General features: G+C 43.9%; 1 protein-coding gene across 1 annotated transcript in view; it reads right to left on the minus strand.

Moving 5' to 3' along the window:
* ANKRD29 (ankyrin repeat domain 29) overlaps positions 1-21,686 on the minus strand; it is a 61,114-nt gene that overhangs the window by 12,249 nt on the left and 27,179 nt on the right. The window contains exons 5-7 of the mRNA XM_013004716.3: positions 13,627-13,725; positions 2,897-2,995; positions 1,400-1,495 (exon numbers count right to left, since the gene is read on the minus strand). Of these exons, the coding sequence (XP_012860170.2) occupies positions 1,400-1,495; positions 2,897-2,995; positions 13,627-13,725 (294 nt within the window). The remainder of the gene's footprint in view (positions 1-1,399; positions 1,496-2,896; positions 2,996-13,626; positions 13,726-21,686) is intronic.

A 21,686-nucleotide genomic window follows, 5' to 3' on the forward strand; every position in this document is an offset into this window, starting at 1 on the left:
AGGAGGGAGGGGGAAAATGAGGAGCTGGTACCAAGGGCTCAAGTAGAAAGCAAATGTTTTGAGAATGATGATGGCAACAAATGTACAAACATGCTTGACATAATGGATGGATGGATGGATTGTGATAAGAGTTGTATAAGCCCCCAATAAAATGATTTAATAAAATGAGTTATAAAAGTTTGTATTTCACCTAAGGTAACAAAGCAGACTAGTTCTGGACTCCAGAGAGGGCAGAGAAGGACCGGAGTGTCTGTTCCTCTTTGTTGGTTTCACAAGTCCTCCACATGATCCCACTGTGGTTTGCTTCCCAATGTAGGGATTCCATTAAACAAAAACCCAGACCAAGCCAGTTCTCATGGCGTTGATTCTGCGTCTCACAGAGTTCTACCTGACCCCAGGCCTGTCAGGGTAGAACTGTATTCCTTACACTTTTTATTATTATCTTAACTTTTTACTGTGAGTTAGGTGGGGGGTTACTTATCAGACCACCAGTTTGCATTCGACAACTCTAACAACGTCTCCACCCTACCAATAGCTTGCGTGGCTCTTTCCCTCCCATCTCCCTTTTGTTGGATCAGGAGCATCATGGGTTACATGTTGGGCTGCTGACGGCAAGGTCAGCAGCTGGAGACCACCAGCGGCTCCACAGGAGAAAGATGAGGCTTTCTACTCCCATAAAGAGTGACAGTCTAGGAAACCCACCGTGGCAGTTCCACCCTGACTTCTGTGGTCGGCAGAGTTTGGTTGAGTTCTTTTGTTCAGCATTATTTTCCCCTTCATCAAGTTGACACCTGTCTACTCTAGGATGCCCCCATCCCTCCATAGGGTTTTTTTGGTGGCTAATTTTTAGAAGCAGATTACCAGGTATTTCTTCTAAGGTGCCTCTTGGTAGCCTGAAACCACCATTCTTTCAGCTGGCAGCAGGTGCATTAACCGTTTGACCCACTCAGGGACTCGTGGTGATTTCATTTCACCACCACTCGACTGCCATTGAGTGAATCTCTACTCCCAGTGACTGTGGGATGGCAGAGGGTTCCAAGACTGTCATGTTTATGAGAGCAGTCTTTCTCCTGAGGAGCAGCTGGTGAGTTCAAACCACTGACCTTTTGGTTGGTGCTGTTGCACCACCAGGGATCCTCAGTGATTTAATTACTATTGTCTCTCTCTTTTATTTTCTTCTGGAAAATTCGGTACAGTCAGACTCTGGCTCAGTCTTTTACGACCTCGGCATTTCTTACCTGCATCTCCAGCATTGTGACGCTATCTGCATTCTGCGTTCTTTCAAGGAGACAACTAACCATGCTAATGGCACCCCAATTCTTCTAGAGACCCCAAGTATGGATTTCTTATTTGGGAACCTCTCCTTTGCAGATTGGTAAAATTTCTTGGTAGGCCTTACCTTCAAAATGCCAAGGGCCGGTGCGAATTTAAGCAACTCCTCTATCACATCATTATACCCTTTGTTGGCTGCTTTCAGTAACGCTGTTGTGCCATCCTGAACAGAGAGAAGATCAAAGTTCCTCATTAACACGTGTGCGTGTAGGCCTTGAGCCACATGGGCTGAGAACAGGGAGCATGTGTGCCAAAAATCAGGCACAGAGTATAAACTTAAGCCCTGATCTGCAATCCCTCCTAGTCTAGAAGCATTTTAGAGTATAGTATGCAGCTGATGCTGCATGAAATAACACCGGGCACACACACGGCTAATTCCCATCTCTTAGAAGTCTGACATTGGGGAATTCATATGCCTCCAGAACCTCAGAGGACTGGATAATGGACAAGGAGAATTTTATTCATTTATTTATTTATATTAACGCAAACAAGTTCATTAAAAGACAGAGTGATTTTCGAATCAGGGGCACACCGAGAGTAACCTGGCCGTTACAAAGGCTCCCGGGGAAGGGAATGTCAACAGTAGATTTTTAGGGCATGGATGGACCCCAAAAGCACCTTGGTGGTATAGCGGTTACACGATGGGCTGTGTGATCTGCATGGCTGACAATTCGACACCACCAGCAGCTGCTTGGGAGAAAGACTGGGCTTTCTACTCCTGTAGACAGTCACAATCTCGGAAACCCACAGGGGCTCATTAAAGGCAATGCCTCTAGTTTTAATGGGCCAAAGGGGCATTCTCAGGGAAAAGCGGCTGTTGAACAACTTTTAATCACTTAAAGGAATGCCGGACTGCATTTACTCTTTAACGATCTCAAACGTGCCTCTCCTTTTTGCCTTCCTTCGCATGCAGCCTTGCACTCGCTGTCTCTGTTTCCCTCAGTGTCTGCTGAGGAGGAGGGACTGAAATCTGTTTTAAAGTACGCAAAGACAAAGGACAACATTAACAGTCAGCTCTGCCATCCGATTTTGTCTGGAGAAGAGACTTCCCAGACTTCTTTCCCCCAAGTTTTTAGCTCACAGAGTTCTCCTACAGACAGGGATATTTTCAGTCCATTGGTCAGAGGGAGAATTTAGCTGGAATCAGGATGAAGACAGAGTGTGGGAGCGAGAACAGCGAGGAGGTCAGGAGTGTAATTGCTGATTTCTCTTTGTGGGGCGTAGACTTAGAGAAAGGGAAGGGGTGTCAGGTGAAGTGAGGGAACAGGGTAAAACAAAAACCAAACAGCAGGCGTGGACCCAGCTGAAGGGCTTCCCCAAACTGCCCTCAACTCCCATGGGTGCTGGGTTTGCTGAGGCAGAATTCAGCCCTGGACACCACCAGACTAAGGGAATGGAGGGAGGCAAGACCTACAGGGGTTTGCAAATGGTAGTGCTGGTGGTGGGGGACTGGGAGCACAACAGGGAGCACTCCCTGGCCCCCAAATAACAGGCCCTGCACTGCCCCCACTGCATTTTCAACCCTAAGCCCACACATTGAACCCCATGCTGCTAAGAAACTCACGTTCCGGGCAGCGTCACGCTCGGCACCCCGCAGCAGCATCACCCTCACCACCTCGCTGTGGCCCATCTGTGATGCAATCCACAGAGGTGCTGTCCCATCCTGCAGAGAGAAGCCGGGAAGGCCATGGTGACACAGATGTGTGGACCCACCTCTCCTCTGGGGCTCCTTCACACCAAGTTCCAGAAACTGGAAACCTGAGCAAAGGGCTCCTGGCCAACAAATCACACACTTTCTGGGTAATTCAGAACCTGAGTGGTATTGATGCAGGAAAAGAGTGTTGTTCACTGTGTCAGTCTGGGTAGACTAGAGAGACAAGTTCATAGACACTCATGTGTATTGAAAGGAGCTTTATAAAAAGAGTAATTGTACATTAAGAACATCTCAGCCCAGTCCAGATAAAATCCATAAGTCCAATATTAGTCCATATGTCCAATACCAGTCTGTAAATTCCTCTTCAGACTCACGCAACACATGCAATGATGCCGAGTGCAGGAAGACCACAGGCCAGTGGGTGGAAAGTCTTGTGGATCCAGTCGGGGTGGAAGCAACTTAGCACTGGTGTGGGTCTCCATGTGGCTCCTCCAGCTCCAAAGTTCTGGTTGCCATCAGCATAGCTCCATGTGGCTTGGCCACAGGAATGTCTCGCAGGGAGATGAAGCAAAGAGAGTGTATCTGGCCTCCAGCGAGCTATTTATCTCCTTACCATCTCCAAATGAGGTCATCAAGCTACAACCTGATTGACAGGCCATACTCCACCCCTCTACTCTTAGGTCTCAGATTGACAACAGATTATGTAACTGCTACATGCTGATCTAGAACCATGGTTACTGACAAGTGGATTCTCATATGTATCAGAGTAGAAGTGCCCTCTAGGGGGTTCTGATGGTTGATTTTCAGATGACTGCCAGGCCTTTCTTCTGAGATACCTCTGGGGGGCCCCAACCCCCTAACCTTCCTCTAAGCAGCCAAGCATGTACTCTGCATGTACCATGTAGGGACTGCCACTGCTCTACATAGATTAGTGCTAGGCAGTGCTGGGGTCACTTGGGCAATTGTCACTCTTCAGCCTCTAGCTTTTATAAAAACACTCATTTTGTGGTAAGATCCTTCATCTATGGAGCACTTTACAGGGCTGGTGCTCCAGGGAGCCCCTAGTTTATTTAGCTGGTGCATCATTTTAATGTTCAGACAATACACCAGTTTTGGGGAGCCTTTGTTGAGTGTGAGCCCGTTGGGGAGAGAGTCTGATGGCCAGCGACTAAAGACACAGCTCCTCTTGTGTTGTGATGTCTCCAATCCTCCACAGCCACACCACTGCTCAGGGACTGGACATTAACTTTATGTGGACTATCATACTGTGTCATCTGGGACGTGATGACACTAGCCAGTGTTAACAGGATGGCATGCGGGGTTATATTTCTCCTGTATTATTCCCCCATAACCCGTTGTCTGTTAACACTGGGCCATAAAGCGAGACATGTTGAGAAGAAAAGGTAGAACATTCAAAGGCCAGAGGAGTCGTGGAGCGCAGGGTGGTTCCTGTCTGACAGTTGGAAAATGGAATCCCTTCCAGTGCTCAAAGGGGAGCTCGAGAGACTGAGGGCAGAGGTGGGAGAGACTGTCCATGCCCTCCTCCTTCTCTGGGACGATTCCGGGAGCAGGACAATAAGCCCGGAGTGCAGTGACAGCAAGCTTTCCCAGGAGATACGCCAGGGACATTATGTGGGACTCCAGATGGGAAAGGATCGTCTCAACTTTTGGAGATGAAGCCCAGAAAAATTGCAAGTGTCCTGGGAGAAGCTCAATTCTTGGCTGGTTCCTAAGAGGGAGGAGAGAAATCCCATGGGAACTGTTTGGGCCAGTGGACCTGTGACCGAGCCCAAGTCCCCACATCACTGGGCCTCTGAGCATCCAAGTGTGGAAAATCACAGGTGCTGCGGCAAGTAGCAGCTTAGACTAAGCTTAAAAGAAGGAGTTGGGAAGAGAAGGTCACAGAGGACTGTGACCTCAGGCCCAGAGACGAAGGCAGGGCTGGCAGACGACTCGGACCAGCGGGGAACCAGTGGAGAATGTCTGGAGACTAGAGGGTCAGTGTAAGGACCAGACGTGTATCTCTCCACCCCAGCTCAATGCCAAGGGCAAGCGTCAGAGAGCTCACGTCACTTTAGAGAGAAAGGCAAGAGCAGGGAGAAGAATCCAGAGTGGCAAAACTTACCCTGTGAGGTCACCAAGTTGATAAGTTCAAGAGACTGGTTTGCCAGATAAGGTGGAATTACCCATCAGTGGGAATGGAGGCCGGAGGGCACGATGGCTGTTACAGAATACAGAGTTACATTTCTGATACAGGGGGTCATTTCAACTCCCTCTACTAACCACGGCAAGTGCAAGGGCTATGATCCTCTGCGGTCCCTGTACAGGGCAGAGGAGGGCGACCTTTGAGTTAATCAGAAGCCCAGGACAGCCCCTGGGCCCTGAGGGTCAGCCAGAGGGCATCAAGGACATCAGCACCTCAGTGTCTGCGAGAGGCATTTGGAAACAAAGGATTGTTGTTCTTTTTGTTAGGTGCTGTGAGATGACGGTTGTTGTTAAGTGCTGCTGAGTTGGGACCAACTCATTAGCGCCTAACAGACATCAGAACAAGACACTGCCCAGTCCTGCGCCACCCTCACGCTCCTTCTTGTGGTTGAGCTCCTTGCGGCAGGAGCCACTGTGTCAGTTCATCCTTGGAGGTCTTCCTGGTTTTTGCTGCCTCTCTGCTTTACCAAACATGATGTCCTTCACCAGGGACTTGTCTCTCCTGATTACATGTCCAGAGTACAAGAGATGCACTTCTTCTAAGGAGCATGCTGGCAGTACTTCCTCCAAGATAGATTTGTGGCTTTTTCTAGTACCTTTTTCCATAGTACCTCGAATATTCTCCATCAATAGTATAATTCATATGCATCAGTTCTTCATCCATGGTCCAGCTCTCATGGGCAGAGGGTGTGAGAGACAACAAAGGAAGAGGAAGGCCAAAGACAACCTTCATCCCCTTCACGATGTTTCCAAGCACCTCTTAGACCTTGAATGTAAATATCATGGATCATTAACAACGATAAATTCTACCTTTTAGCTTACAATGCACGCTCACATTCTTGATTTCATTTGAGTCTCCCAATTCAGGAGTCAATCATTTATTCATCCATTCAACCACCCCATGGTTATTGAGCAGCTTCTAAGTTTCAGGTTGAAGGCTTAACAGAATGGTCTCTGTTCTCAAAGGAACTCAGTCTAGTGGATAGAAGACATGGGGTCATGTAGGATGTGATGCTATGCTAAGAATGGCGACAAAAATGCACAAGGGGAACCAGGAACTGTAAAGGGGTTGTGGAGTCAGCTCACCAGGTTGGGTAGTCTTGTAGGATAACCCTGATTCTGCCAGGTGCATTCTTGGTAGAAGGATGAGCACTGACCGGGGACTTGGGCCAGGCCGTGTGGGGAATTCTGGTGGCTGCAGTATAAGGGTGAACCTGGAAGCAAGAGTGGGAGGCTGGACTCTAGCAAGTCCTGAAGTCTCCAGAAATGACCGGGTCTCATAGCTTTTCTGCTTCAGGTTCATTTGTTTTGTGTCAATGTGTCCACCAGAGGGCAGGTGGGGAAAGGCAGTCCATGGGCATGCTGGGCAGCCAGCTTCCTCCTTTTGCTGCTAGTCAAGGCCTGGTGGTTTCTAGTAAGATTGTATGAAATGAGAGAGTGGTGGAAAGATGTTATTTGGGGAATAATAATTGATGTTATTCATCCACAGCAACCGTATGAGGGGACTTCAAAAACCTTCTAAGACCTCGGACTACTGATAGAGTATATATCATCTGCATTGGATAGTCATGGTGGGTGGAAAAACCCATCATTATGTTCTGGCTGGTGACCTTAAGCAAGGCACCCTGAGCCCCAGTGTCCTTTTCTGCAAAAATAGTGCCCTCACACAGATATGGGATGAGAAAACATGTAGGAAGGTGCAGAGCACAAGCCCTGGCTCACGGCAGATGCCCAGAAAATGCTAGAAGCCCATGGTGAAAGTAATGGGCTGCTAATCCAAGTCTACCAAGAAATGCTTCAGAAGAAAGGCCTGGTGATTCACATCTCAAAAATTAGCTCAGTTCTAGTCTGTCCAGACACCATGAGTCAGATCAAATCAAGGGTAGCTGGTGGTAATGGTAGATGATTTTAGTTGAGTATAAACACTATGTATGCTGAAAACAATAACTAACTCCTTAATTTGTACTTTCAGTTTACAAAGTACTTCCATGTACTTGATTTGCTTTGATTCTCCCAATTACCTGATGAGATAATTGACTTGTGAGCAGGTAGGAACTATTGAGTAAAATGAAATTTTGGGGTCACCTGTTTCAAATTTGGTTTTGAACCCAGGGAGTGAAAAAAAAGTAGGTTCGACTATTACTATCAAATCAAGCTTTTTTTCCATTTTTTCCCCAAGCATCTCAATTTCAGTTTTATTTTGGCCTTCTATTATGCAAAGGCATTCTACTGTATGGATCATAACAAACTATGGATGGCCTTAAGAAGAATGGGAATTCCAGAATTCTTTATTGTGCTCGTGCGGTTTAAAATCAAGAAATGTGTGCGTTAGGGTTGTGTCCTTATTCAATCTGTATGCTGAGCAAATACTCAGAGAAGCTGGATTATATGAAGAAGAATGTAGTATCAAGATTGAAGGAAGGCTTATTAACAACCTGTAACAGCAGATGCATGACACAACCTTGCTTGCTGAAAGTGAGGAAAGCTTGAAGCACTTGTTGATAAAGATCAAAGGTTGCGGAATGAATTACAACTCAATGTAAAGAAAACCAAAATCCTCATAACTGGACCAATAGGTATCACATCATGATAAATGGCGAAGCAACTGAAGTTGGGAAAGATTCTGTCTTGCTTGGATCCACAATCAGCGTTCATGGAAACAGCAGTCAGGAGATCAAATGACACATTAGATTGGATAAATCTGGTGTTCAAGACCTCTTTAAAGGGTTGAAAAGCAAGGATGTCACTTTCAAAGTTAAGGTATGCCAAATCCAAGCCATGTATTCTCAATCGCTTCATACGCATGTGGAAGTTGGACATTGAATAAGGAAGACCAAAGAAGAATCAATGGATTTGAACTGCGGTATTGGAAAAGACGATTGAAAGTACCGCGGACTGCCAAAAGAACAAACAAATCTGTCTTGGGAGAGGTACAGCCAGAATGCTCCTTAGAAGCAAGGATGGTGAGACTTCATCTCACTTATTTTGGACATGTTGTCAGGAAGAATCAGTCTCCAGAGGAGGACATCATGCTTGGTCAAGGGGAGAGACAGTGGAAAAGAGGAAGGCCTTTGATGAGATGGATGGACACAGTGGCTGTAACAATGGGCTCAAACTTAGCAACAATCGTGAAGACGGCACAGGACCGGGTGGTATTTCGTTCTGTTGTGCACAGGATTGCTGTGAGTCGGAACCTATGAGATGATCACTAACAACAACAACAACAACAACAACAACACGATGGTCAGGGAATCCTTGGGCGGTACAAGAACCCCCTTCTAGCTGAAAAGTAAACCGTTTGAACCCACCCAGGGGTGTGAGTTCAAAGCAGACCTAGCAATCTACTTCTGAAAGGTCAGTCTTAAAAACTCCATGGGGCAGGTCTACTAAGCATGTCTGGGTTCCTTTTAAGTTGAAATTTGCTCAAAAACCTCTTACAAGTGCATTATGATGGTCCGAGTCTTTATTCTGACAATGACTTATAATGAAAATGATGGAAATGAAGTCAATTTAACTTGTTTTGCTAGGGTTTCCATGAGGATCAAAATGAGGGATGGACCAGATCTTAAAATATTCAAGTAATTTCAGACTATACAATTTTGAAATATTTTCAAGCAACCAAACTACTCTGAAATGAAGGTTACAACCTCTTTTCAAAGCAAACACAACCCACCTCCATCAAGTCAACTTTGACTCCTTGTGACCCAAGGTTTTAAATCTTCATGGTAGCAGAGAGCCTCATCTTTCTCGTGAGGCGTGGCTGGTGGGTTTGAACCATAGACCTTGTGGTTAGCAGTCCAATGCTTACCCAACCGGGTCCCAGGCCACTTTACAACTGGTATAGTGCTTTGTTAAGGGAAGTTAAAACATTTTAGTTTGGAGAAGAAAGGACTCATGAAGTGATAGTAGCTATTATTTACTACCTGTTTGCATATCACCTGGAAAAGGATTCAGACTTATTTTTCAAGTGATTAAAAAAAGACTAATTGTTGATAAAAAAAAAAAGACTCACTATTCACCTCAGCTAGTAATTAAAGATGTTTGACTCATATCAACTTTCCTTGTGAAGATCCAGGAGGGACGTGAACATGAGTTTTTAGGCCAGGGATCTTAATGATCCCTGTGACACTCGATTACTTTACCTAAGATGACTTAGAAGGAAAACTGTTTCAAGTTTTAAATCAAGGACTTAGTCTTTGCAGTGTCTGTGTCTGGCTTGCTTATGGTCTTCTGTTCACCAAAAGGGTCTTTGCTAGCTCCTTGGTGACAATGTTACAAAGACAAGTTATTCTTCCCTGTCAAAACCAGAAATCCATGCTGTCAAGTCAATTCTGACTCATAGGTTTCTGAGACTGTGAATCTTTACAGGAGCAGACAGCCTTCTCTGTCTCTCAAGGAGCAGCTGGTGATTTTGAGCCTCTGATCTCACAGTAAGCCACTCAAAGCTGGAAACACAGTGCCACCAGAGCAGCTCTATCAAATGCCAGCTGAGTGATTTTAAGGCAACTTTGTGAACAGCTGATCACAGTGGATCCTAAATGGCAGGACTCCTTAATAAGGCAATGCAATAGTTGTATGTCGGACTTAACTAAAATATTTAAAAAATAAACCCGATGAATATTGGCATCCTTATTTCATGAATTCAAGAACTTTCTAATGATGTCTCTATGTGTCAGATGATTGTTCAAAGCAAAATATTAGTTTCCAGATGCCTTGCCTATGCAATATTCTAGCATGTATAAGATATCTTAACATAATTTTAATCACATCGCCTAGCTTCTGACGCCAGTTAAGACTGCAATCACTTTGCCAGACAAAGCTACTTGTTTTCTTGAAATGAAATGAAATTTGTAGAGTTTATACTTTCAAAGAAGACGGGAGAACTTTGCTAATCTGCTCCAGTTGGATAACAAACAGCCTTTAATGTACACTGGTACAGATAGGAACTGAAAATACAGGGAATCCAGGGTAGATGAGCCCTACAGGACCAGTGGTGTGAGTGGTGAAACAGGGAGGGTAAAGGGAGAGTGGGTAGGAAAGAGGGAACCGATTACAAGGAACTGTGTGTGACCTCCTCCCTGGGGGACAGACAACGGAAAAGTGGGTGAAGGGAGACGTTGGACAGGGCAAGATATGACAAAATAACAATGTATAAACTATCAAGGGCTCATGAGGGAGGGGGGAGTGGGGAGGGAGGGGAAAAATGAGGACCTAATGTCGGGGGTTTAAATGGAGAGAAAATGTTTTGAGAAACGATGTACAAATGCGCTTTACACAATTGATGTGTGTATGGATTGGGATAACAGTTGTATGATCCCCTAATAAAATGTTTAAAAAAAAATTAGTATAATCTATAAAAAGGAAAAATTCTATCCGTGTTTATTCCAAAAAGCAATTTTGATTTTATCAAGCATACTTTTCCTGAAAAACAATTTTCTCAGACCTGGCCTTTTCTAAGTCAAAACCAGAGCTTTCCAGGTGTAACTCAGCGATATCTCACCAAAATGAGTCACAGATGGGTTTCTCAGCCTGTATGACAGTCATAGTTACACTGTGCTGGAGTCCAAGAAGTGTGCAGTGCTGTTACGCGGTGCCCTCACGTCGGGCCTGACCCATAGCGACCCTGTGCACAACAGAATGAAACACTGCCTGGTCCTGCGCCGTCTGCAACACTTATCCCTACGTCTTCGCCCACTGCTGCAGCCAGTGTCAATCCATCTCCTTGAGGGCCCTCCTCCTTTTTTGGCTGCCTTCTATTTTACCAAGCATCTATATAGCATTATAAAAAAGCTGGAAACACTGTAAGAATGACCAAAACATGACAGAGGCACGCAGTAAGGACAGGCTATGCTGTATATAGAGTTGCCACAAAACTTGAAATTGTAAAAACAAACAACTGAAACCATATTCTCTGTGACATGCAATAAAGTAAAACATAATAAAATGAAGTGTGCCTGTAGGTGCAGGCCTGGGGCACACACCCTTGTTCCTTGGCCCAAGGGTGAATTCTCTGACAGACAGACTCATCCCTTTTGACACGAGTATCCCCGAATTCTAGAAGAATGAAAACTAGCGCTGGTGTTGTGGCTACTGAGGACACATTGGTTGTTTCTTTAATTTCTTAGTTTCAGGATCATCATGGCTCAATTCAGACTTCAATGGACACGCCCGTCCAACATGTACACTATAACCTTTCGTATCAACTTGCTTTTCTTAAACAGGCACATGAAGAGTAACCTTCGGCATAGGAATAACAGAAAACAACATTTCACAACCTGCTCATCTCTCAGTTCTCAGGTCATTGGTAATGGCTTCCACATCAAACTTATGCAAGGGAAAAAGAGCCACTTTGTTGTATTTTATTTTTTTGTTTTTGACAATTTCAATAAAAATGAAACATCTTATTCACTCCACCAACAATTTTAAGATAGGGAGGACCAAGAAAAGATAAAACTTCAATTTACAATTGTCAACTCAGACAGGTCTGGGAAACGCAACTTTATCTAAACTGCTTTCCTCCTCAGAGGACTCCTGGGGCCACCGAATATCTTCAAGGTTCTCAAAAGGCCATCTTCCATCCAGTGCAGTGTCTGGCACACAATTCCCAAACCCAACCCACTGCCGCCGACTCCATTCTGGCTCTTAGTGACCCTGTAGGGCAGAGCAGAACTGTCTCTTCGGGTTTTCAGCTTTTAAATCTTTACAGGGGTCAGTCTCATCGTTCTCCCACGGCACATGGTGAGGCCCCCAGAAATACCGTCTAAATGCGGAATACAATCGTGATCACCTGGGTCCAAATCGGCAAGTGAAAGCAGAAAGGGCCAGACCGGTGAATTCACGTGTTCTAAACCACACAGCTATCACTGGTGGACAGAGCTGGATCTAGAACTCAGGACTCCTGATCTTACATCAACTATGGAAAAAGGCACTTGAATTTCCTTAGGCACTGGGCTTTAACCAAAGACACCTGGGCTATAAGCTCAGCCCAATCTTAAGATTTCCACACCCAAATCAAACTCACTGCCATCAAGTGCAGTTCTACTAGTAGCAACTCTAATGTCATGTGACCTTCCCAATTATTCCCGTACATGTTGGATGACGGTGGAAATCTGCCTGGGTGTCACTTACTGTAAGAAATATGCTTGACTTCTCCTGGAAAACCTACTTTTATAGCACTCTTCTCTTAATCTGAAATGTTTTGCTAAAACCAAATTAATTAGGAAAGAAACAGTCCCTTTATAAGAGAATCTCTTTATAATTCCTTAACATGATTGACTACAAACTAAAAGGTTGGTGGTTCAATACCACCTAGAGGCCTCTTGGAATACTTCTAAAATAACTCAGCCACCAGAGGTCCAGGATTGGCAAATTAAGACCGTTTGCCAAATCTGGCCACCACCTGCATTTGCACGTAACGTTCTATTGGAACACACACCAAATCAGACATTTGAAGCACAGTCCATCTGAGAAACAAAAGTTTTGGGATTGAATTAACAGCACCTTGTACTTGGTGTTGTTGTTAGTGCCAAGGGTCCGTTCTCACGCATAGCAACCCTATGCACAACAGAACGAAACACTGCCCCAGCCTGTGCTTGGCTCTTTGTTGCAGCCACCGTGTGAATCCATCTCATTGAGGGTCTTCCTCTTGTTGGCTGCCCCTCCACTTTACCAAGCACAATGTCCTTCTCCAGGAACTGGTCTCTCCTGACAATATGTCCAAAGTATTGGAAACGAAGAGCCATCATCCTTGTCTCTAAGAAGCATTCTGGCTGTACTTCTTCCAAGACAGAGATCTTTACAGGTATAGTACTGGCACTGATAATTAAATGTCTTACATTTGGATGGTTCTTTACTGTTTACAAAGCACTGCCAACATTTTCTTACAGTTCTGTTCCTTTAAACATTCATGAATACATTTGCCAGACGGTATCTTGCTGTTGGTAAATGAAGTCATGATAGTGTTATAATGGTGAGATGAGCCTACCAGTGGTCCCAGGGACACAGGTTTGTTCCTCTTTGACCTGGTGGAGACGTGCGTGCGGAGTAAGAGATAAGGCAGTGTTATCAGTAAAGGGGCTGGGCAAGGTCAAGGCTATCCAAGCACCTGTGTTTACCCATGACGTAGGCTAGCTTACACGCCTTTCTGCAGTGAAGCCATGCTTTATTTGAATAGGACATGACAGAATGTGTACTTGACCTCGGGCACCAAAGAGCTGAGTTTTAAAAATACAAATTTGTGATGTCACCTTGCTTTCATAGGCTTTGGGGTGAGCCCCAAGCAAAGAGAAATTCTAATTAAAGGCCAGGTTTGCATCACAGAAGCAGAAGGGTTGCTGGCCGGTTATCTCAGGTGTGTTCAGGGATGGGGCACCCAGCCCTCCCGGCAGCACTGCTCCGTGTATTGTATTCGGACAAATGTCACCAATGGGCATTACCTGCCTTGGCTGGTTGACTTTTGCTCCTGAAGACAAGAGTAATCGAATGACATCCAAGTAACCACCCTGGGCAGCCAGGAAGAGGGCAGTGGCTCCATCCTGAGAGAGAGCAAAGCAAAAGTAGGGTGTGTGTGTGTGTCATTATTCATGGTCATTCAAAAATGAAACTAGATTTGAAAAAATACAAAACCAAAACCCAACAAACATCAAAACATGCAACTAAAATATTATCCTCTTTTACCCTAGAAAATTCAAAGTAAACTCATGGTCATCAAGTCAATTCTGATTCATAGCGACCGTAGAGGACAGAGTAAAATTGCCCCTGTAGGTTTCGGGGACTTTAAATCTTTCTCCTGCAGAGCAGCTGGTCGGTTTAAATGGCTGGCTTGTGTTGAGCTGTCAATGTGTTAGCCCACTAAGCCACCAGAGCTCCTTAAGTGTAAGTTAAACAGACAACCAAACTTATCCCCCAAATGTTTTGGTTTTGTGAAGGAGTAAAAAACAAACAAACAAAAACATCCTTCTAATTCAGTGATGGAGAATGTCTGATCTGCAGGCCATGCAAGACCTGAAAAATCATCAATACCAGTCACCATCACGTGCCTTACCAAAGGGGGCGGTTCTAGCGCCCACAGTAACCTTGCTGCCATTGAGTGATGCCGACTCATAGTGTCCCTATAGGACAAGGTTTCCCTAGGAAATCAAAGCCGAGTCATTCTCCCGCAGAATAGCTGGTGGTTTCAAACTGCTGAGTTTGTGGTTGTCAGCCCAACCCAGAGTCGTTGCACCACCAGGCCTCCCAGCCATCACATTAGGGGGAAGTTAATGAAATGTTTGACCTGTCTGGCCCCCAAAGGATTTATAAGGATGTTATAAATATCCAAATGAACCTTGGCAGAAAAATGGTTCCCCACTCCAGTAATTTAATTAGTTAAATCTTTCCTATGCCACTTCCTTTCTTGCTCCTTATCCACCTCCCCTCCCCATCAGATTACTTCTTTTTTTTTCTTTTTCTTTTTTTACTTTTTATTTTTTTTCCAGATTACTTCTCAAGCATTAAAACTCCAGATGCTTTCAGGAAAATGCTCCCTGGCCACCCAGCAAACCCAACAACAAGCCAAGAGGAGGGGTTTGTCTCCAATTTTCTTAACTGGGGTGTTTATGTCATCTGGGCATTTCAGTTTTCTTGATGTGTCACTAGCTAATTCCAGCAAAGCTACTTGTGCTTGATAGCATGGCTCCCCACACACCCCCCCACACCCCCAGAGGCTCTCTCACACAGTGAGCATTGACTGACAGATATGCATTGACAGGACATGCCCTCTCACGCAGAGAGCATTGAGCTTTGTCATTTTTATAGCCCAGTGGAAAACCCAAGCAAACCCTAGTGGAAAACACCTTGCTACCCCAGCTAAGGATCAAGTCTCCCTTCATGAATGTTACCGATAGTAGCTAAAATGCAGCCTGCTCTGTAAGTCCAACCAGGCATGTCACATGGAGGGGCCTGCAGTCCTAGTGGGTGTGGGGGAGCTGCCAGACTCCACTCAAGAGAATCATTATAAAATGAATCCGACTTTTAAGCAGATGTTGCATATGGGGATAAAACGTGCAGTTTGCCCCTAATAATGCTGTTGCAGAAGGTCTATCGTCCTTAGCAGCTGCAAACGCTTAGGACTTTTCTAACATGCACTGTCCATACATCAAACTTTTCTTTGTTTGTTGCATGTTTCAGCTCCTACAAAATTTCAGGGGCCATTGAACATTTCCTCCTCTGTATTTTAGTAGTTGTTCTTCCTTCCTTCCTTCTTTTTTTTTTTAACAGTTTTATTGGCACCTAATTTGTATATCACACAATTCAATAGTTCAATCATATCAGGAAGAATGGTACAATCATTACCACAATCACTTTTAGTACATCCCCCCATCCTGCCATGGTTAAATCACCTTTAAAATGAGTTGTGTAATCACAAGCAGTTCTAGTGCTCCCTCCCCTCTCCTGCCTTCAATGTTTACTACCCAAATCCCCTCGCCCTCCCTCCCTCCCACCCACCCTTACACCCCCATATAAACCCTGCATCAGTTATTATCTCTATGCATCACTCCTGTGCTTTACAAACTGAGAAACCCAGCAGAAACAATTAAAAAAGTCAAAATAAAGTGGTAAGGATAAAATGATAATAATAATAATATAAAGAAAAAAATACAAATAATGATTAACAATGAAAAGACCACCATCAATATTTTAAAAGCCTGGGAAGAAATTTTTTTTGATGGAATACACAAGAGATACTTGTACCTAGAAGAAAATTCAGGTTGGGTCAATAGGGAGGTCAATTGACCAAGTATCAAATTTGATTCTGCATAATTAAGATTACAATGATCTCTGTCTGATGGTAAGGCTGGTCAAGACCCTTGCCTGTGGCTAATGGGGATCAGCCCGGGGCTTCATCTGAGTAGGTAGCCTGCAGATGGGTCTTGGGCTCCCACTGTCGTCCATAGCTTTCTACCAATTGGGTGTTAATAATTTTAGCTCTGATAGTTTGCCCATTGTCATATTTGAACCTTGTTATTGTCAGCTTTGGATCACGACAGCTGGTGTGTTTCTTCCATGTGGACTTTGTTGACTCCTCGCTTAGATGACTGCTTGTTTGAATACAAGCCTTTAAGATCCCAGGCACTATTCTGATTGACAGCTGGACACCATCTGCTTTCTTCGCCACACTTTGCTGTGGCACCCTTAGAGTCAGTGATCCTTTCATGGCAGTGAGTATCGAACAGGGCCATGTGATCAGAACTTACTGCTCTTGGATTGGGGCTAGAGTAAGTAGGAAACCAGAATCCGTCTGTATGTCCATGGTATATGCACGAATCAGGTTTACTTTGGTGGCCATAAGAAGGCCAAATCCAAACCCCATACGACCAACTACACCAATAATAGCAACAAGCCAACGAGCAAAGAAACAGAAAAGCAAAACAAACAAAAACAAGCTAAAAGCAGGAAAACAAAAACCCCTAGAAACAAAAATGGACATTGTCGTCTATCATCCCTCTGGGGTATAAGGCAATTGCACTGCTAATATCATTTTTTTCAATGACCCAGCACTCCAGACACTGTCTATATGGGAAGTCTATGGGAGTACAGTTCCACCTTGAGCCACAACCCATGAGTTGTTGCCCTACACAGTTCAATCTACCATTCAGCTGAGCTCTGTTTACCCTAAGTATGAGGACTGGTGCAAAGGGAGACCTTCCTAGATCAATTTTTCCAAGTGCAGATCCAAACCTGTCATGCCCCTGCAAGGTGGGCATAAAGGTACTAAATATGGTGATTCTGGGTCCCTTTCCATTGGGCACTCACCAAGCCAGAGGTTCCCCCCAAGGTCCGATGGCCACCCCTTCCACTGTCCTAGGTCAGTACTCTCTGCTTCCTCTCCCATCCAAGTACCCCAGTCCTTAGTCCAAGGGTGCAGGCAACTATGGGGCAGGGCTCAGTTCATTCAGTTAGGCCTCTATGTTAAGTCTTTCTGGTGTAGCACCCATGTTATGTCATGCTGCCTACAAGGTCAATTTCCAAGGTCATCAGTGCACTTAGTCCATGTCTTAGTTCACCGAAGGTTGGGTAGAAAGGTATTCGTTGTGTCTACCCAGGAACATAAAATCTGGCCCATTGTCCCCCTAGGTTCCCTACAATCATTGTTTAGCATCCTTTTTCCAGGTGAGATTACTTTGCCCCAATCCCCTACCACACTCTCAGTGTGTACTCCAAAACATAGCTGTTCCCCTTTCCTGGTCTTAGCTTGATTTTCCAGCAAGATTCTCCTTCCATCCCTGTGGGGGGAGGGGCCCATTGCTTGCCCCAGCCTTGTTTCGATGTTGTATAGCCTCTAGTAGATGGTCAGCTCCCATTTCCCCCCTCTTGAAAGAGTGACCTCAGACAATACAAGGTCTCTTTGCTCTCGTGAAGTGAGCAAAAGGGAGGCGATGTGTGATTCGTGGCCAGTAAGTAGACTTTTCTCCTTTTGTTCAGGAATTGTTCCTATTGTTTGTTCAGTTGGTATTTCTTCTTCTAGTAGTGGACTCATACAATGCTTGTCCTTTTATGATTGACTTACTTCATTCAGCATAGTGGTTTGAAAGTCGGTCCATGTCATGTGGTGTTTCATGCTCTCATCACCGTTTTCCAGGGATGCGTAATATTTCATTCTGCACATGTACCATCGTTTCTTCAGCTATTCTTCCACTGTTGGGCATCTGGACTGCTTCCAGTTTCTTGCTATTGTGAACTGTGCTGCTATGAATATTGGAGAGCATACCTCCACTGGTGTTGTGTCTCTTATTTCCTTAGGGAATATGCCTAAACGTGGTATTGCTGGATTGTGTGGGATTTCAATTCCCAGTGGATTTAAATATCACCATATCATTTTCCACAGTGGCTTTATGTAGTTACAAGTCCACTGACGGTGTATGTGAGTTCCAATCTTTCCGCATACTCTCTAGCATTTGTTGGTTTCTATTTTTTTTTTTACAGGGGCCCTAGCATTGTGGGTGTAAAGTGAGAGCTCATTGTGGTTTTAATTTGCATTTCTCTGATGGCTAGTGATCGTGAGCATTTTCACATGTGTTTGTTACCCATTTGCACTTCATTTTTGGTGAACTGCCTGTTCTTATCTTTCCCCCATTTCTTAGTTGGGTCTCCTGTTATGTTCTTATTGAGCTGTTGTAGAGTTCTATATATTTTGGTAATTAGCCTTTTGTCTGATTTGTTGTTTGTAAATATTTTTTTCTCAATTTGTGGGCTCTCGTTTCACTCCTGATGAAGTCGTAATTTCAGCATGTCCCAGTCCTCTATCTTGTCTTTTGCTGTGTGCGCCTCCTCCATTATACTTGGTAGTCTACGCATGCCCTGCAACAGGGCCCGTAGGTTTGTTCTAGACTTCTCACTGATCACCCTGAGAGCTTTGGGGTTTACAATTCGGTCTTTAATCCATCTCGAGTTCGTTTTTGTGCATGGGGAAAGGCATGGGTCCTATTTTATTCTTCTTCATGTGGAAATGCAGTTTGCCCAATATCATTTGTTGAAGTGGCTGTCTTTCTCCCATTGGATATTTCTAGATCCTTTGTCAAAGATTAGATGCCTGTAGGCTGCTGTAGCTATGTCTGGTTTTCTGTTCTGATCCATTGGTCTATGTACCTCCCACTGTATGAGTACCAAGCTGTTTTGACTACTGTGACTATGTAGTAGGTTTTTAGGTCAGGCAGTGTTAGGCCTCCTACTTGGTTCTTTTAAAGAAGTTCTTTGCTTATCCTGGGTCTTTTGCCTGTTCATATGAAGTTGGTAATTTGTTTTCCCATTTCTTTAAAGACTTTATTTGGGATTTGAATTGGTATTGCATTTTATCTCTACAGTGTTTTTAGGTAGTTGTGTTAGTCAGGGTTCTCTAGAGAAACAAAACCAGGGCATTTATGATTACATATATGGATAGGTTTATGTAGCAAGAAGGAATATAACAGCTAATTAGTCCACACACCAGTACAGAGGGCTCAGTTCAACTCACTTTTGTGAAATAGTTAATATACTGAAGATTCTTCAACTCACTTGGCTGACAGTCCAAAGCCAAGGAAGCAGACTGCAGAGTCTGCCCTGAGGCAAGGCAGGCAGGGTTGGCCCTCAAGCAGCAGACAACAGGGCAGGGCAGCAATAGTAAGTAACATGGGAGCATGTCTAAGTGATATAAGCACAGGGACATGACCCACCAGCAGTGTGGAGAAGTGGGTGCCTGAGGAGCCTCAAGGTCTATAGCTGCACAGCAAGGCAACATGATCCATGGGTTGACTCGGCCCACAGGTAGTGCAGCACAAGGTTGAGGCAAAGGACTAACGCGAGCAGCAGCACACTGGTCCGATCACCAGGGAGAAAGAGAGAGAGAGGGAAGGCCAGCCTCGGAAAGTACTTATTTCGGTAGCCCTCCAAATCAAGCTGCGACCTGATTAAACTGCCCACATGTTCCTATGGAGGCCTAGTTGGCACAATAAACCTAACTATTACAGTAGTACTCTCATTTCACAGTATTAAGACTGCCTGTCCATGAGCATGGGATATTCTTCCACATATGTAGGTCCTTTTTAGTTTCTTGTAGTAATGCTCTATAGTTTTCTCTGTATCGTTTCTTTTAAAATTTATTTCTTTATTAAGTTTATCCCTAAGTATTTTATCTGTTGTGTGGTTATTGTAAATGGTATTGATTTTTTAAATGTCCTTTTTGTAGCTTTCTTTGCGGGCATACAGGAATCCAATTGCTTTCTGGGTATTAACTATGTATCCTGCTACATTGCCTAATTCCTTGATTGTTTCCAGCAGGCTTTTTATGGAGTCTTTCGGGTTTTCTATATATAGGATCATATCTGAAAATAGCAAGAGTTTCACTTCTTCTTTGTCTATTTTTATTCCCTTGATTTCTTTTTGTTGTCAGATGGCTCTAGCTAAAACATCGGTTCTCAACCTGTGGGTCGCGACCCCTCTGGGGGTTCAGCGATCCTTTCACAGGGGTCGCCCGATGCACAACAGTAGCAAAATTACAGTTATGAAGTAGCAACGAAAATAATTTTATGGTTGGGGGGTCACCACAACATGAGGAATTGTATTAAAGGGTCGTGGCATTAGGAAGGCTGATAACTACTGAGCTAAAACCTCCAACATGATGTTGGATAAGAGTGGTGATAGGGGACATCTTTGCCTGGTCCATCTTCAGTGGGAATGTTTCTAGCTTTTCCCCATTGAACATGATGTTGGATATTGGTTTCTCATACATGGCTTTTATTATGTTGACGGATCTTCCTTCCATTCCTATTTTGTGAGTGTATTGAGCAGAAATGGGTGTTGACTATGGTCAAATGCCTTTTCTGTATCTGTTGATATGATCGTGTAGTTTTTATTATCTTATTTATGTGGTGGATTACATTGATCGCTTTTTCTAATATTGAAGCATCCTGCACACCTGGAATGAATCCCACTTGGCCATGGTAAACTATTCTTTTTGATATGCTGCTATATTCCATTGGCCAGGATTTTGTTGAGGATTTTGGCATCTATGTTCCTGAGGGATATTGGTCTATAATTGTCAATTGTGTGCAGTATTTTCCTGGTTTGGGTGTCAGTGTTATACTGGCTTCATAAAATGAGTTTGGGAGGTTGGTTGTGTTCTTCCATGTCTGGAAAGGTTTGTTCAGTATTGGTGTCAGATCTTCTTTGAATATTTGGTAGAATTCCCCTGTGAAACTGTCTGGTCTTGGGCTTTTCTTGGTTGGTAGTTTCTTAATGGCCTTCTACTGTTATGGGTATGTTGAGTTTTAAATATCTGTCTGCAGTAATTTGAGTGGGTGATGGGTTTCTAGGTGTTCCATTGCACAGTTTTTCATAGTGGTGTGTTATTATTCTTTTCAGTTCATTTTGATCTGTTGTAATGTCACCCTTTGCATCTCTTATTCTGAGTATTTGCATCTTTTCTTTTTTTCTGTTTGATAAGTTTGCCAGTTCTATTTTATTAATCTTTTCTAAGAACCAGCTTCTTGTCTTGTTGATTTTTTCCCATTTTGTTTTGTTTTCCATATCATTTATTTCTGCTTTGATCCTTCTGTTTTCTTTCCTTCTTTTATTGGAGGGATTGTATTGCTATTCTTGTTCCAGTTCTTCGAAGTGTTGTATTAGGATGTTAATTTTAGGTTTCTCCTCTTTATTCATGTGTGTGTTGATAGCTATAAATTGGCCTCTGTTTACTGCTTTTGATGAGTCCCAAACGTTTAATATGTTGTGTTATCATTCCTGTTTGTCTCAAGGAATTTTTAAATTTCCCTCTTTGTTTGCTTTATTACCCAGTCATTGAGTATTAGGTTGTTCAATCTCCCTGTATCTGTTTTTAAGTTTCTTGCTTATTTTACTGTTGATTTTCAATTTTATAGCTTTGTGGTCTGAGAAGATTGGTTGCAGAATCTCATTAAAAAAATTTGTTGAGGCATGATTTGCGGCCTAGTATGTGGTCTATTCTTGAGCATGTTCCATGTGT

The sequence above is a fragment of the Echinops telfairi genome, unplaced genomic scaffold (genome assembly GCF_000313985.2).
Source record: "Echinops telfairi isolate 266 unplaced genomic scaffold, ASM31398v2 ScPeMD7_7400;HRSCAF=8409, whole genome shotgun sequence".
Lineage (NCBI taxonomy): Eukaryota > Metazoa > Chordata > Mammalia > Afrosoricida > Tenrecidae > Echinops > Echinops telfairi.